At 34.2% G+C, this 12,498-nt stretch overlaps 2 protein-coding genes across 2 annotated transcripts; one reads left to right on the plus strand and one right to left on the minus strand.

Moving 5' to 3' along the window:
* The first annotated feature begins 1,039 nt into the window (after positions 1-1,039).
* On the plus strand, positions 1,040-7,137 carry LOC144194138 (hatching enzyme 1.2-like). Its single transcript, XM_077712992.1, has 9 exons — positions 1,040-1,090; positions 1,173-1,200; positions 1,715-1,846; positions 2,726-2,843; positions 4,039-4,217; positions 4,744-4,825; positions 4,954-5,078; positions 6,888-6,955; positions 7,075-7,137. Exons 1-9 carry the CDS (start codon positions 1,040-1,042, stop codon positions 7,135-7,137), a joined length of 846 nt encoding a protein of 281 aa, XP_077569118.1.
* A 913-nt stretch (positions 7,138-8,050) lies between these two features.
* Positions 8,051-11,922, minus strand: LOC144194421 (high choriolytic enzyme 1-like). The gene is made up of 8 exons (XM_077713488.1): positions 11,776-11,922; positions 11,664-11,697; positions 11,500-11,553; positions 10,374-10,523; positions 9,852-9,981; positions 8,875-9,053; positions 8,657-8,738; positions 8,051-8,329 (listed from the first exon to the last, which is right to left on the minus strand). The coding sequence occupies exons 1-8, from the start codon at positions 11,839-11,841 to the stop codon at positions 8,203-8,205; spliced, it is 822 nt and encodes a 273-aa protein (XP_077569614.1). The 5' UTR covers positions 11,842-11,922; the 3' UTR covers positions 8,051-8,202.
* Between the last annotated feature and the right edge of the window lie 576 nt (positions 11,923-12,498).

Here is a 12,498-nt window from a genome sequence, read left to right on the forward strand (position 1 = left end):
TCAAGTACTTAGGCAGGGGGGGGCCAAATGGAAAGATTGGTGGCTTTATTCCTGACTGTTGAGATAGGCAGGGGAGGATCGCACCCTTTGTTCTCAAATTGTATCAACTACAACATGTGTGTTTCTGAATTAAGTATAATTTTAATAGATGGATATGTATTGGGTTGACATCAGCTTTTCATCATATTCCATAAACGTTCCAGGGAAATGCCCAGATTATTTATCTTTAATGAATCTACATTAAATCATTTTTTTTCAGTGCACCAGGACCCGTTTTGTTTTTGTTCACATGAACAATATGTTGCCACACAGGATTTCCATGACAGAGAGAAAGTTACGCGATCAAAAGTGTTTAAAAGCTGAGATCATTGTCTCGAAACCTTATTCTCAACAACAAACAATATATTTGTATAATTTTGGTATATTAACTATCATAGTTAATTAGCCCTAAAAGGCAGTTTAAAGTGTTTGAAATACCTTTCCTCTGAATGGATGATGAATTATAGTGTGAAAGATTTCAGGAAATTGAGCCACACCCTAATTAGTCAACGAATACTACAATGATTACTTTCTGGCATTTGAGCTATTACATTCTCTTTGTTCCAATGCTTCTTCCTAGTATGGTAGTAATAAACAGCTGTGAGTAAATATGTTTGGGTAAAAGGATGCTAGTTTTCATTTTTATATTTAAGATAAACAGTGTCATTGCATTTCAGTTTAAAGGTTTTTTTTACATTTACACAATTTTTAGAGAGTGAAAAAAATAACCTTTGTGGAAAAGGACTGAAAAATGCTTCGATCAAAAGAAAATAATTGAGCTGCCATTGTTAATATGAAGCAGATATTGATTAAACAATCAAACACACCCTTTTATGAAGCAAATAAATAGGGTAAGAGAAAACTGTAAAGCCGCATCATACAATAAATTGGAGCCATACTAGGAAAGGTAAACCATTTTTCTATGAGTACCTTGTATACACTCTTTCCAAACTAACTCTGCTGTCTTTTTTCCCTCCTAGAAAGAAAGATTAACGCAATCATGACTTCAATTTTATCTATCATCCTATTGTCGCTAATGGGTGTTTGTCCAGTAAGACCTATATATTTTTTTTTATGCCTTCAGTATTTTTTACTGAAAACTAATACTAACACATAATCCTCTGTGTTTTTAGACTGCTACGAGAGCTATAAATGGCTCAGGTATGTAAAGACAATTAGAAATTAGTAGATGTCTCCAATACACAGACATTGGCATTTTAATGTCAATTATCAGTATTCAGTGCTTTTTTTCCTCAGTATTTCCAGGCAACCCTTGCATCACTGACAATATTACAGCGGCAAACCTAAACTCAAGTAAGAGAACACCTACTTTTTCTCAATAGATTCTGGGATTTTCTAATTCATATATCAAAACTAGACACATCCTTTGAGAGTGTGAGCTATCATAATAGCTTGAATGAGTGAATTATTCTTTAATTCGGGTGTTCATCATCCGTAACACCGTAATTAACCTCATGTAAAAACCCTATCAAAAATTCAAACCATATGTACTTCATTGAACACGCAAGATAGGCTGGTTAAACATTGTAAATTCTCCCTAGGTACAAGTGTTTGGGTCTCCTTATGCCCCACGATTGTAATAAGTGACACAGAAAATGAATGAATGTACTTAATGTAATCACTGTACATGTTTCTTCTCTTTCTTCTTTGACAGCAATGTTTCTGACACATGGGGACATTGCCCCAAATTTACAAAGAAATGCTGTCCCGTGCACAAACATAGGATGCAAATGGCCTAAATACGGAAAAAACGTCATCGTGCCTGTCCGTTTGTCCTCTCATTTCAGTAAGTGACATATTCCTCTTTTAAAAGTTTTCGCGAAGTTGGGAAATTAAATGAATTGTGAGTGTAGAGTAGTAAAAAGTAGAACTCCTTTTGCTCTAACTCACCGGTGTCAAATCTGGCCCGCCGCATCATTTTGTGTGACCCGAGAAAGTAAATGATGAGTGTCGACTTTCTGTTTTAAGATGAAATTAAAATAAAGAGTATAGATGTCTATTACATTTCCTGAATTTTCCCCCTTTTAAATCAATAATTTTCATTTTTTATTCAATTTATTCTGTGTTTTTAGTTCAAATATCATTTTGTTATATCTAAAAATATTTTAAAAAATAGCTAAAATTGTTTTAGATCTATAAAAATGGAATATTCAGGTCTTTTAACCCAGTTCTTTTAATCCATTAATAAAAATAAATAAATGAATAAATATTATATCTAACATGGTCCTCCACACATGAAATCGAGTTGACGTTAATGCGGCCCGCGAACCAACCCGAGTCTGGCACCCTTGCTCTAACTCATTCCATCATGTGTTTATGAATCATTCTTTGCGTAATGGGAAACAGTCATTCTGGAACAGAAATTGCACGTGCCCAAAGTCTAATGATTCATAAGTAAAGTGAGGTGGATTTTGTTGTTTTTTTAGTAGTTTTTAACAGTATCGAACATTTTCTTTTGTAAGGAAAGTAAACTTTTCTATTGTGAGAATAGAACGTCAAGTTATCGACAGTATTATTAAACCTTTGGAAATGTGATAGCTGAATCCAATTTTTGTTTCCATAGCCCTTCGATAGCTCAGTAGTAAACTTTAGACGTAAAGAATGTCAATGTATCTACAGTAAGTTTCAAATTGCGACATCAACAAACTTTTTTTTGTCTCCGCAGCAAATGCAGAGCGCTTGCTAATTATTGATGCTTTATTGAGTTTTCATCAGAAGACGTGCATTCAGTTTGTTTGGCACACAAAGCAAAGAGACTACGTGCACTTTGTGCTTGGACCCGGGTAGGATTTTGTTCGCTGCACATTTAGTGATGACATCCTTTTTAAAGGCCTTGCCAAGTATAAACTGAAAATCATGATGTTTTTTGTATTGGGCAAAAGTAAATACTTTTATTAACAATTCTGACAAAATTGCATTGGTGAAAAAATAGCGAGTATATTTAATAAGAATTTGCAATTTGAGAGGTTTAGCCTGTTAGTGTCGAGTCTTTGTAGGAATTTTCAATGACTTGTTTGGATTGATGCCATTTCGGTTAGCTTGTTTTCCCAGTCAACACAACCGTGCATATTTTATCCATCTGAGCCAATTTGCAATCCTGAAGTACAAGTTTTGCATATTTGGGTGTGGGGGGGGGGGGTACTTTTCCGTGGACTTACCTGAACTGCGATTTTGTGTGGCCCCTTTTTTTAATCTCCTTATCTTTATTAGAACAAATAACATCATCAGATTTTTGGTGTATTATGGAATTCAGTAAGTGTATCTATTAAAGGCATTTAGGCTTTGGTCCTAAAACCGACTAACGACCATGAAGAGCAACTAACAGCATGCTAAAGCTTACTATATCGTGGTAGGGCCAAGCCCGAAGGCAGGACGTGACAACACTCAGACATGTGACGGCACAATTCCATTTTACACTGACAAAAGGCGAGAATCCCCATGACTCAAAGATTCAGCGCTCTGTTCTTAACCTCTGCCCATCAACATTTATCACAGTTGATGTATTTTGATAAATCATCAAAAAGCCTGGGCAAGGCCTTTAAATTTGTGTGGTGACTATGACAAATGTCCAAATGAATTATTGTGAAGAAATGTTTTTTTTCCATGGAATTACAGTTAGATTAGCCACTGTGAAGTATCACTTGTGGAAAATGCACTGATGCCTACTATGAAATTCTTGGTAGACTGTTTCCTATTAGTTTCACCCAGTGTATTTTACACCATTGCAAGTAAATTTATTGAGATGCAGCTGGCAAAAAAATAATTATGACAGTTTTTCCTAAACACACACTGCGGAGCATTCTCTAATTTCAAAATATATTTGTGCCAAATAAGTGCAATTTTCCCCCAAAAAGTTTTCTTTTTCTTTTTTTTTAAACAGTTATCATTAATATTTACATAGAGCCGAATAAAATGACTGTACACCCTGTTTGATCAATTTGTTTCTAAACATCTTGAAATGCCTCATGTATTTGTTAGGTGTACGTCACCACTCGGGCGTCAATCAGGAGAGCAGTACATCTCTTTGGGGAGAAATGGTTGTATGCGCAAGGGTGTTGTGCAACACGAAATTCTTCACACTCTTGGATTCCACCATGAGCAAGTTCGATTTGACAGAGATGATTACGTGCACATTTTTTTTGAGAACATAGAGCCAGGTAAGGTGCTTTGAAAGAGCCCTTAGAACAGGGGTAGGGAACCTATGGCACGGGAGCCACATGTGGCTCTTTTGAGGAGTGCAAATGGCTCTTTGCTAACCTGTGAGCTAAAATATGGAAACACCTGGTGACAGAATTGAGATACTACATCTAGAACTACTTTAATCTTAATTTTCTTTCTGCTGTAGACTCTGCTGGAATGCTTCCTCTCATTGATAGGCAATAGCATAAGAATCTTTTAAAAAATATTCATTTTTTTCCACTTTAAAAGTGGTGAAATGACAAAAAAAAATTGAAAGGGCACTCGTTTACATGTATGTATTTTGACTTTTAAATTCGTAGTATGGCTCATAAGGAATAACATTGGAAAATATGAATTGTTTGTGGCTCTCTTCGTCATAAAAGTTTCCCGACCCCTGCCCACGAAGCAATGTTGAAGAACATTAAGAGCAATTTATGTGTTACAGTTACTGTTACTCACCCTACAAAGATTCTTATCATGGATCTAGTTTTATTTCTTCCACAGGAATGGAGACAAACTTTTATAAGGTCAACACAAACAACCTGGGTACACCTTATGACTTTGACTCAATCATGCATTACGGCAAGTAAGTGTTTGGAACTATCTAGAATTATAAATAGAGTCTTGAGGCCACATATTTTTCACCAATATCACTGAATCTAGACTCTTGCTGGCTAATCATTTTTATGCGTGTTTATGTGATTTTTCTTTTAGCTTTGGCTTCTCCAAAAATGGACTACCAACCATTATTTCTAAAATGTATCCTGTCCATCCATTGGGTACTTCACTCAAGATGACCGACAATGACATTAAACGTGTCAATGCTCTCTATGAATGTGGTAGGAAATAGATTACAGAGGTCGGCAAACTATTCCATAGAGGGCCGCAGTAGGTGTAAAGTATGCTCAGATCGGATTCAGTACCCCTAGTCACCCTTGGGAGGATAAGCGATACAGAAAATGTATTTATTAATGTATTTTTTGGGGGGTGGAATGATGAACTTTATTTATTTAACAAATAAAGATAGGTAACTAATTATGTTTGAAAAACATCCCTGTCAAATTATAACAACTACAAAGCATGTTTCTTATTTAAGTAAGAATTAAATAGATGACTGTGAATATGTACGTTCGACCTTACCTGTTCATCACGTTCCATGGCCATGCTAGAAAAATGCCCAAATTGTTTATATCTATTGAATCTACATTAAATCATTTTTTTTGTGCAGTGTACCAGGACCTGTTTCCCTTTTGTTCACATGAATGGAACAATATGTTGCAACACAACATTACGATTCAGAAACATGCTGTCAAATAGTTTAAAAATTTAGTTAATGGTCTCAAAACCTTGTTCTCAACAACATAGTAAAATATTTGTATAATGTTGAATAATAACGTTCATAGTTAATTAGCCAGTTTAAAGTGTTTGAAAAACCTTTCCTCTGAATGGATGATGAATTGAAATGTTGTCAAACATTGCGCTACACCTTAATTAAATAATGAGTAATAAATTGTCAGGTATGCTATTTTTTCTTTGTCTTTATTCTAATGTGTCTTCCTAGTATGGTAATAACAAACAGCTGAGAGTGAATATGTTTGAGTATGAGACGCTGTTTTTTATTTCTTATAAAAGATAAGATAGTCTATGTGCATTTTACAAAGTTATTTTTACACTTACGTTATTTGTAGAAAATAAAAAAAATCTTTGTGTCAAAGGACTGTAAATTAATTACATCAAAAGAATATAATAGAGCCGCCATTGATAAGATTTGGATTTTGATTAACCAATAAGACACACCCTTTAATGAAGCAAATAAATAGGGTGAAAGAAAACTGCAAAGCGACATCTGACAAGAACCAGAGCTTGACAAGCACAGGTAATCCATATTTCTATAAGTACCTTATATACACTTGCTCTACACAAATTATGCTTGCTTTGTTCCCCCCTAGAAAGAAAGATTAACGCAATCATGACTTCAATTTTTTCAATCATTCTATTGTCGCTAATGGGTGTTTGTAATGGGTGTATTTTTGACTGAAAACTAATATAACATAATACTTTTGTGTTTCAGACTGCAACAGGGGGTATGAATGACTTAGGTATGTAAAGACATGTAGAAATTAATAGATGTCTCCAATACACAGACTTTGGCATTTTAATGTCAATTATCGGGATTTTGTGCTTTTTTTGTCAGTATTTCTAGGCAACCCTGGCATCACTGACAATATTACAGCGGCAAACCTCAACTAGGTTAAAAGAACACCCACATTTTCTCAATAGATTTAAGAATTTTATAATTCATATATTAAAACTAGACATCCTTTGACAGTGTGAGCAATCATAATAGCTTGAATGAGTGAATTATTCTTTAATTCGGGTGTTCATCATCCGTAACTCCATCATTGACCTCACGTAAAAACCTTATCCAAAATAGAAAATTCATCCCATATACATTTGGTTCACCATGCATAGGAGGCTGGTTGAAAAGTCTAAATTTTCTCGAGGTATGAGTGTGTGCGTCTTAATCTGCCCTGCAATTAGCTGGCCACCAATTCATGGTGTCCCTTTTGAGAATAAGCGGTACGGAAAATGAATGAATGAACTTGATGTAAAGATTGTACACGTTTTTTCCATTTCTTCTTTTACAGCTATGTTTCTTGTACATTGTGACATTGCCCATGCATCAATGTGCCCCTCATTGTGTCCTATCAATACAGTAAGTAACATATCTCTATATAAAGTTCAGAAAATAAACTAATTGTGATTGGAGAGTATTAGAAAGTAAAAATCCTCTCACTCATAACATCACACTTTTATGAACCATTCTTTGTGTAGAGAGAGGCAGTCATCCTGGAATACGAATTGCATGTGTTTGGAGTGCAAAATACCAAACCGTAGTCTGATGATTCATAAGTGAAGTGGGGTGGATTTTTGTTGTTGTTGATAATTTACAACATTTACTTTTGTAGAAGTTTTCTATAGAATTGACTGCCAATTTGTCGATAGTATGATTAAATCTTTTTGTAATGTGCCCCAATCCAATCCAATCCAATTTTTGTTTCCACAGCCCTTTGAGAGCTTAGTAAACTTTGCTATTAGGCGTACAGAGTGTTAATTTATTCGACCGGAGGTCGGTGATAGGGAGGATTCTATAAGTGTCTGCGCCGTGTAAGGGTCTGTGCCCCGTCTGTGTCTGTAAAATATACTGCCATTTTGTGTGCCCCTTTTTCTCAATCTACATTTTTTAGATGAAATAACATCATCCTGTTGAGTAGTGCATTGTGGAAGCCAGTAAATGTGTCTATTACAGGCTTTTAGCTGCATGCTTAAGCTTACTATATCGTGGTAGACTTTCAGCATTAACTTTGATGACGATAGAAAAGAAGGAGAAATGAAAGGATGATGGATTTTGTGTACAGATGAAAATGATTTTTGGTGATTATGGCTATATTCCTAAATAATATTTCAATTGTATGAGCTTATTATTGATGATTTTTTATGTGTTGCAGCTGTAGCTGCAGTAAAGGTTTTATAGCCATAAAATAGTTTTTGAGGGTTGATTCAGACATAGCTGAAGGCGTCGGCATGAAAATCACTGGTAGACATCCACTTCAGAGTTGGAGTAATGGCTACAAAGCCTCATGTTTCTTATCCCTCCCACCCAAAATATTTCAGCCAAGTGCAGTCAATGGTAGTTGATGATTTATTGAAAAATGACATTAAAACTCTACAAAAACACTTTCTTTCCTCAAGTGCTTTTATTACAATGAATGTACAATTAAATCAATACATTTTAAGATTAATTGCCAATGAATGCATTTTAAAAAAGTCACAAGATAATTCCTTCATTTTGTTATAATGTGACATAAAACCAATAGAGACCTGATATGGACATCTTCAGTAAAGTTGATGCAATGTACATCGTGTGAAATGAGAAAATGTTGGTTCAGGAAACTTCAAAACTTAGCATTGATAAAGTGCATTGACACGTGCGTAGTCATTGACACTCATCTCGAATGCAGTTCCAAATGGGTTGTTCGAAGGGTCATTGGCAATAATGGTAGGTTGACCATTTTTGGTGAAGGCTTTGCTACAAAAGAAATGAGAGAAAGAGAAGAAGTGTTTATATGTATTAGCATATCGTTTTGTGGGGTACACCTGAACTAAAAAAAAAACGTACAACTCGAACATCCTCATTTTTATGTTCTTTTGTGAATTTTCTGCTTCATGTCCTTATTTGTGTAGAAAAAGATGTGCCAAAAGTACTGAGACATTGAACATTGGTATTCTCAAAATACACCTAGACACTTAATATTAATAAAGTAAAAGTAGCGACTTAATATGACACACCATTTGTGAATAGTTTAGAAACTGATCCGATTTTTGGGGGGACTATAACAAAATATACTGTACTTACTCAGTGTAATGCATCACAGATTGGAAATCATAAGGCGTATTCAAGTTGTTTGTCTCCACCTTAGCAAAGTTATGCTCAAAACCTGCATACGAAAGGGCAAAACAATTAATTAACTTCATTTAAATTCTTTTGTAGAAAAGCAACAACAAAAACATCACCTTTTCTATATACTGTTTTTTTTTAACACATTTTTTTTTTTGTATTTTTGTCAAGCTGACCTGATAGGATGTTTTCAAAATCTATCATGACATGGTCATCTCTGTCAGAGCGGACATGCTCGTGGTGGAATCCAAGTGCATGGAGAACCTCGTGTTGTATAATGTCTTTGAAAACACAGCCGTTTTGCTGCAAGGAAATTGGCTGTCCACCTGGTTGGCGGCCGAGGTATGAGTAGCACCTGATTAACAAATATAGAAAATAATCAACTCAATAAAGCATCTGAATTTGTAACTTTTGTAAAATTTGAGTTTAAAATGAGCTGTGCAGAATGTACCTAAATTGTCAGGCTATTTGACGCGAACACACAAAAACTATAGGTTGTGTGGCTTTTGGAAGAAGTTGAGTTATTTTCATAACCTGACTGTAAAAAAAAGGCAAAAGAGCCCAAAACAAGCCTTTACCAATATTTACTACTCTGTAAAGAAAGCAAATGTCTTAAATTTTGCATGAACTGACCGAAAAAAAACATTATTTTCTCAGCAGAGTGGTATACTCTTATACTCACTCTGCTGGGACAATGCCTCCCACAACTTTTAAAAAATAATCGCAATGGGTAAAAGAAACATAACACAAAATGGCATCCCAGAGTTTCATTAAACACCTGTCCACAGGTTTTTGTGAAATTTAGCAACTTTTCCAGTGCTGGGCTGGCTGTTGCTTGCGTTATACATTTTCTCCCGAATTTGGTCAAGTACTGCAGAATTATATCGATAATCTGTGCTATATAAATTTTACTTAATAAACCCATTGGGAAATATAATCCCATTATGTAAATCCAATAGGAGAAGAAATCTATGGGCTTGTAACTGAATCTATGGATGTGGAAATTTTAAACCAATTTTACAGGTATCCTAGACTTCTAAGCAAGTAATATATGCCATTAATTTCCACATTTGTAATGGCATCGGAAAAATTCTGTTACAATAATTATGCATGATTGGAAGTCCTGATCCAAAATGCTTGTGTTATTCCTTACCCTTGATCAGATATAAAATATATATAGTCATCATGATTTGGTCTCCTCTTAACGAAGCGAATACAGGTTTGGAGATCTCCTTTTTTGAATTCTCTCAGGGCTTTCTTTATTGCTCTCTTCTCTGCGGTGCCTGCAGTGGAACACAAAATATCACATTGCTTAATCCCTATTAACCCTAAACAGCACTTTAAAATTGACACACGTCATTTAAGGTCTGTTTCGGTGATCACAAACAATAGTGGAGAACATAGGAACTGTTTTGAAACTTTTAAAATCCTTATTATAGAATAACTGAAAGTATTGTTTAATTGTCTTCATTACACTAGACCACTGTTATGCAGTACTCAAATGCTTTTGGTAAGCTTTATCATTTATCACTCACAGTTTTGTCAAGTAAGACTTTTGGCATAGAAATTTTGACAAATCAGTCATGAGATTGATCTGCTGTGGCCGCTCCGAATAGTACTGAAAATTTGAAAAATAATAGCTGAGGTTGGAAGGAGTTGGGTTAAAATAACTCACTGAAATCATTAGAGATTTCGTAGGGTACTTTAACTTTGTTTCTCCTTTTAGGCCATAGACAGCCAGCCGCGGTGCAAGGCACAGCGTTCCTCAAAATTCCATCATCATCGTCCATGCCCGTAATAATGTCTCCATGTGTCAGGTGGTAGGCTATAGAAAAGAAGACAATGAAAATTCAGAGAAAGTACTTGGTCAATATTATGTCCATATCATTTAGTGATTCCGTTGTCTACAAATAAAACAAAAGTAGGAGAAGTAAGGATATATTTCAATATTTTTAGCAAATTGAAACCTGTTCATTTTAGTTTTTAGACATAACCAACTTAGGATCGATTGAAATATTTTTGGTAGTGTTTTAATAAAGGGATTCTCAATTTAATTCCAATGTGTGTATCTCTCACTAAAAGCTGACATCCTCTATTTCCACTGATAAGAAAGCTGGGAACAGAGAGGGAATTTACAGTGATTATTACAGCAGGAGAAAAATGGCGGCTAGGTTAAATGGCATTTCCACTTATTAGTGAAGCTTGGAACAAAAAGGAAATGTACCATTTACAATCTACCATCTAAACCCTTTCAATATGGTCGAAGTGTACCATTTTTGATTAAAAAGGGGAGTATTTAGCTGAGGTGGACAGGTATGAAAAGGAGATGTATGTGCAGTCGTTATCGCTAAAGAGACATTTTCCAAAAAAGAAGATTTACACCCTCACTATTTAAAACAAAATTAACCCCGTCTGCATTTATTTGTTTTGAAATGTAATTTTCTAAATATATGCCTGACAAAACAACTTTTTCCATTTGTTTGTTTGTGATTACATCAAATTATCCCCTTTGTCAACTGCAGAACTAAAAAGCCTGTTATATATATATATATATATATATATATATATATATATATATATATATATATATATATATATATATATATATATATATATATATATATATATATATATATATATATATATATATATATATATATATATATATATATATATATATATATATATATATATATATATATATATATATATATATATATATATATATAAACTTTGAATGAACGGTACAGGTAGTATTCACGATATGATATTTCTTTTAATGTATTTTTTTAAACACTTACTTGTGTTAATGTGTTCATTTGCGGTTTCAATTTTAGCACAAGTTGATGTCTCTCCTGATAGAAAGAAAGAAAGCAAGATACCAAGCAGTGATTTTTTTTGGTTCAGATTATGCCTTTAGAAAATGTAATAAACCAAAAGTATTGTTTGATATGATATTACCAACCTGTATTCTTTCCGCCCCTTCGATCTATTGCAGCCTGAAACAAATGTTTACATTTTAAAATCCCATTTAAAAATATTTGCCGATTGTCAGAATAAACAAAGCATATTCCTACCGGAAAAACCTCTGAGATGGACAGGAGGACAAGAAAGATGAAAACAAGCTTCATTGTGTTCATCATTTCTTAAAAAAGAAAAAAAATGTTAATCTTTAATCTATGTTAGAAATGAAATTTGCAATTGATATATTATTGTGAAAAAAAAAAGAAACAAAGAAGGCAAATAGGCTTTTTCCTTACCAATCTTACCTAGTATGATTGTGGCATCATGTGTTGTCGCCTTATATAGGAGGGACAACGGGTGTGTCGGAAGTGACACTGAATTTTCTCATATTTGCAGCTTCCCCGTTGTTAATTAGTATGTAATGTTCTTGTCATCTTATTGTCAAAGTAGAATGTAAACATGAGATTTCTGCCAAAGAGGAAAAATGTTGGTAGAGGCGTATGTGCTAACTACTCTTCTTCCTTGTCACGTGTATTTATTTATTCACACATTATTCCATATCCATGTACTCTTGTGAGGGTAAAACGTATGAACAATACTGTATTTTTCAGACTATAAGTCGCAGTAGCCAGAAAGTGCAAAATTAAAGAGGAAAAGCATAGAAGTTGCACTGAATTAAAAAGTGCAATTTTGGGGGAATTGTATTTGATAAAATTCAAAACAAAGAACAGACATGTCATATGAAATATTTCTATTGTAGGAACATTGAGACAACGGTGTTGTCTGCTAGCTCACAGGGCCTTTTAAAATATATTTTTCAGCACATACTCCTATAT

Source organism: Stigmatopora nigra, chromosome 3, assembly GCF_051989575.1.
Source record: "Stigmatopora nigra isolate UIUO_SnigA chromosome 3, RoL_Snig_1.1, whole genome shotgun sequence".
Classification (NCBI taxonomy): Eukaryota; Metazoa; Chordata; class Actinopteri; order Syngnathiformes; family Syngnathidae; genus Stigmatopora; species Stigmatopora nigra.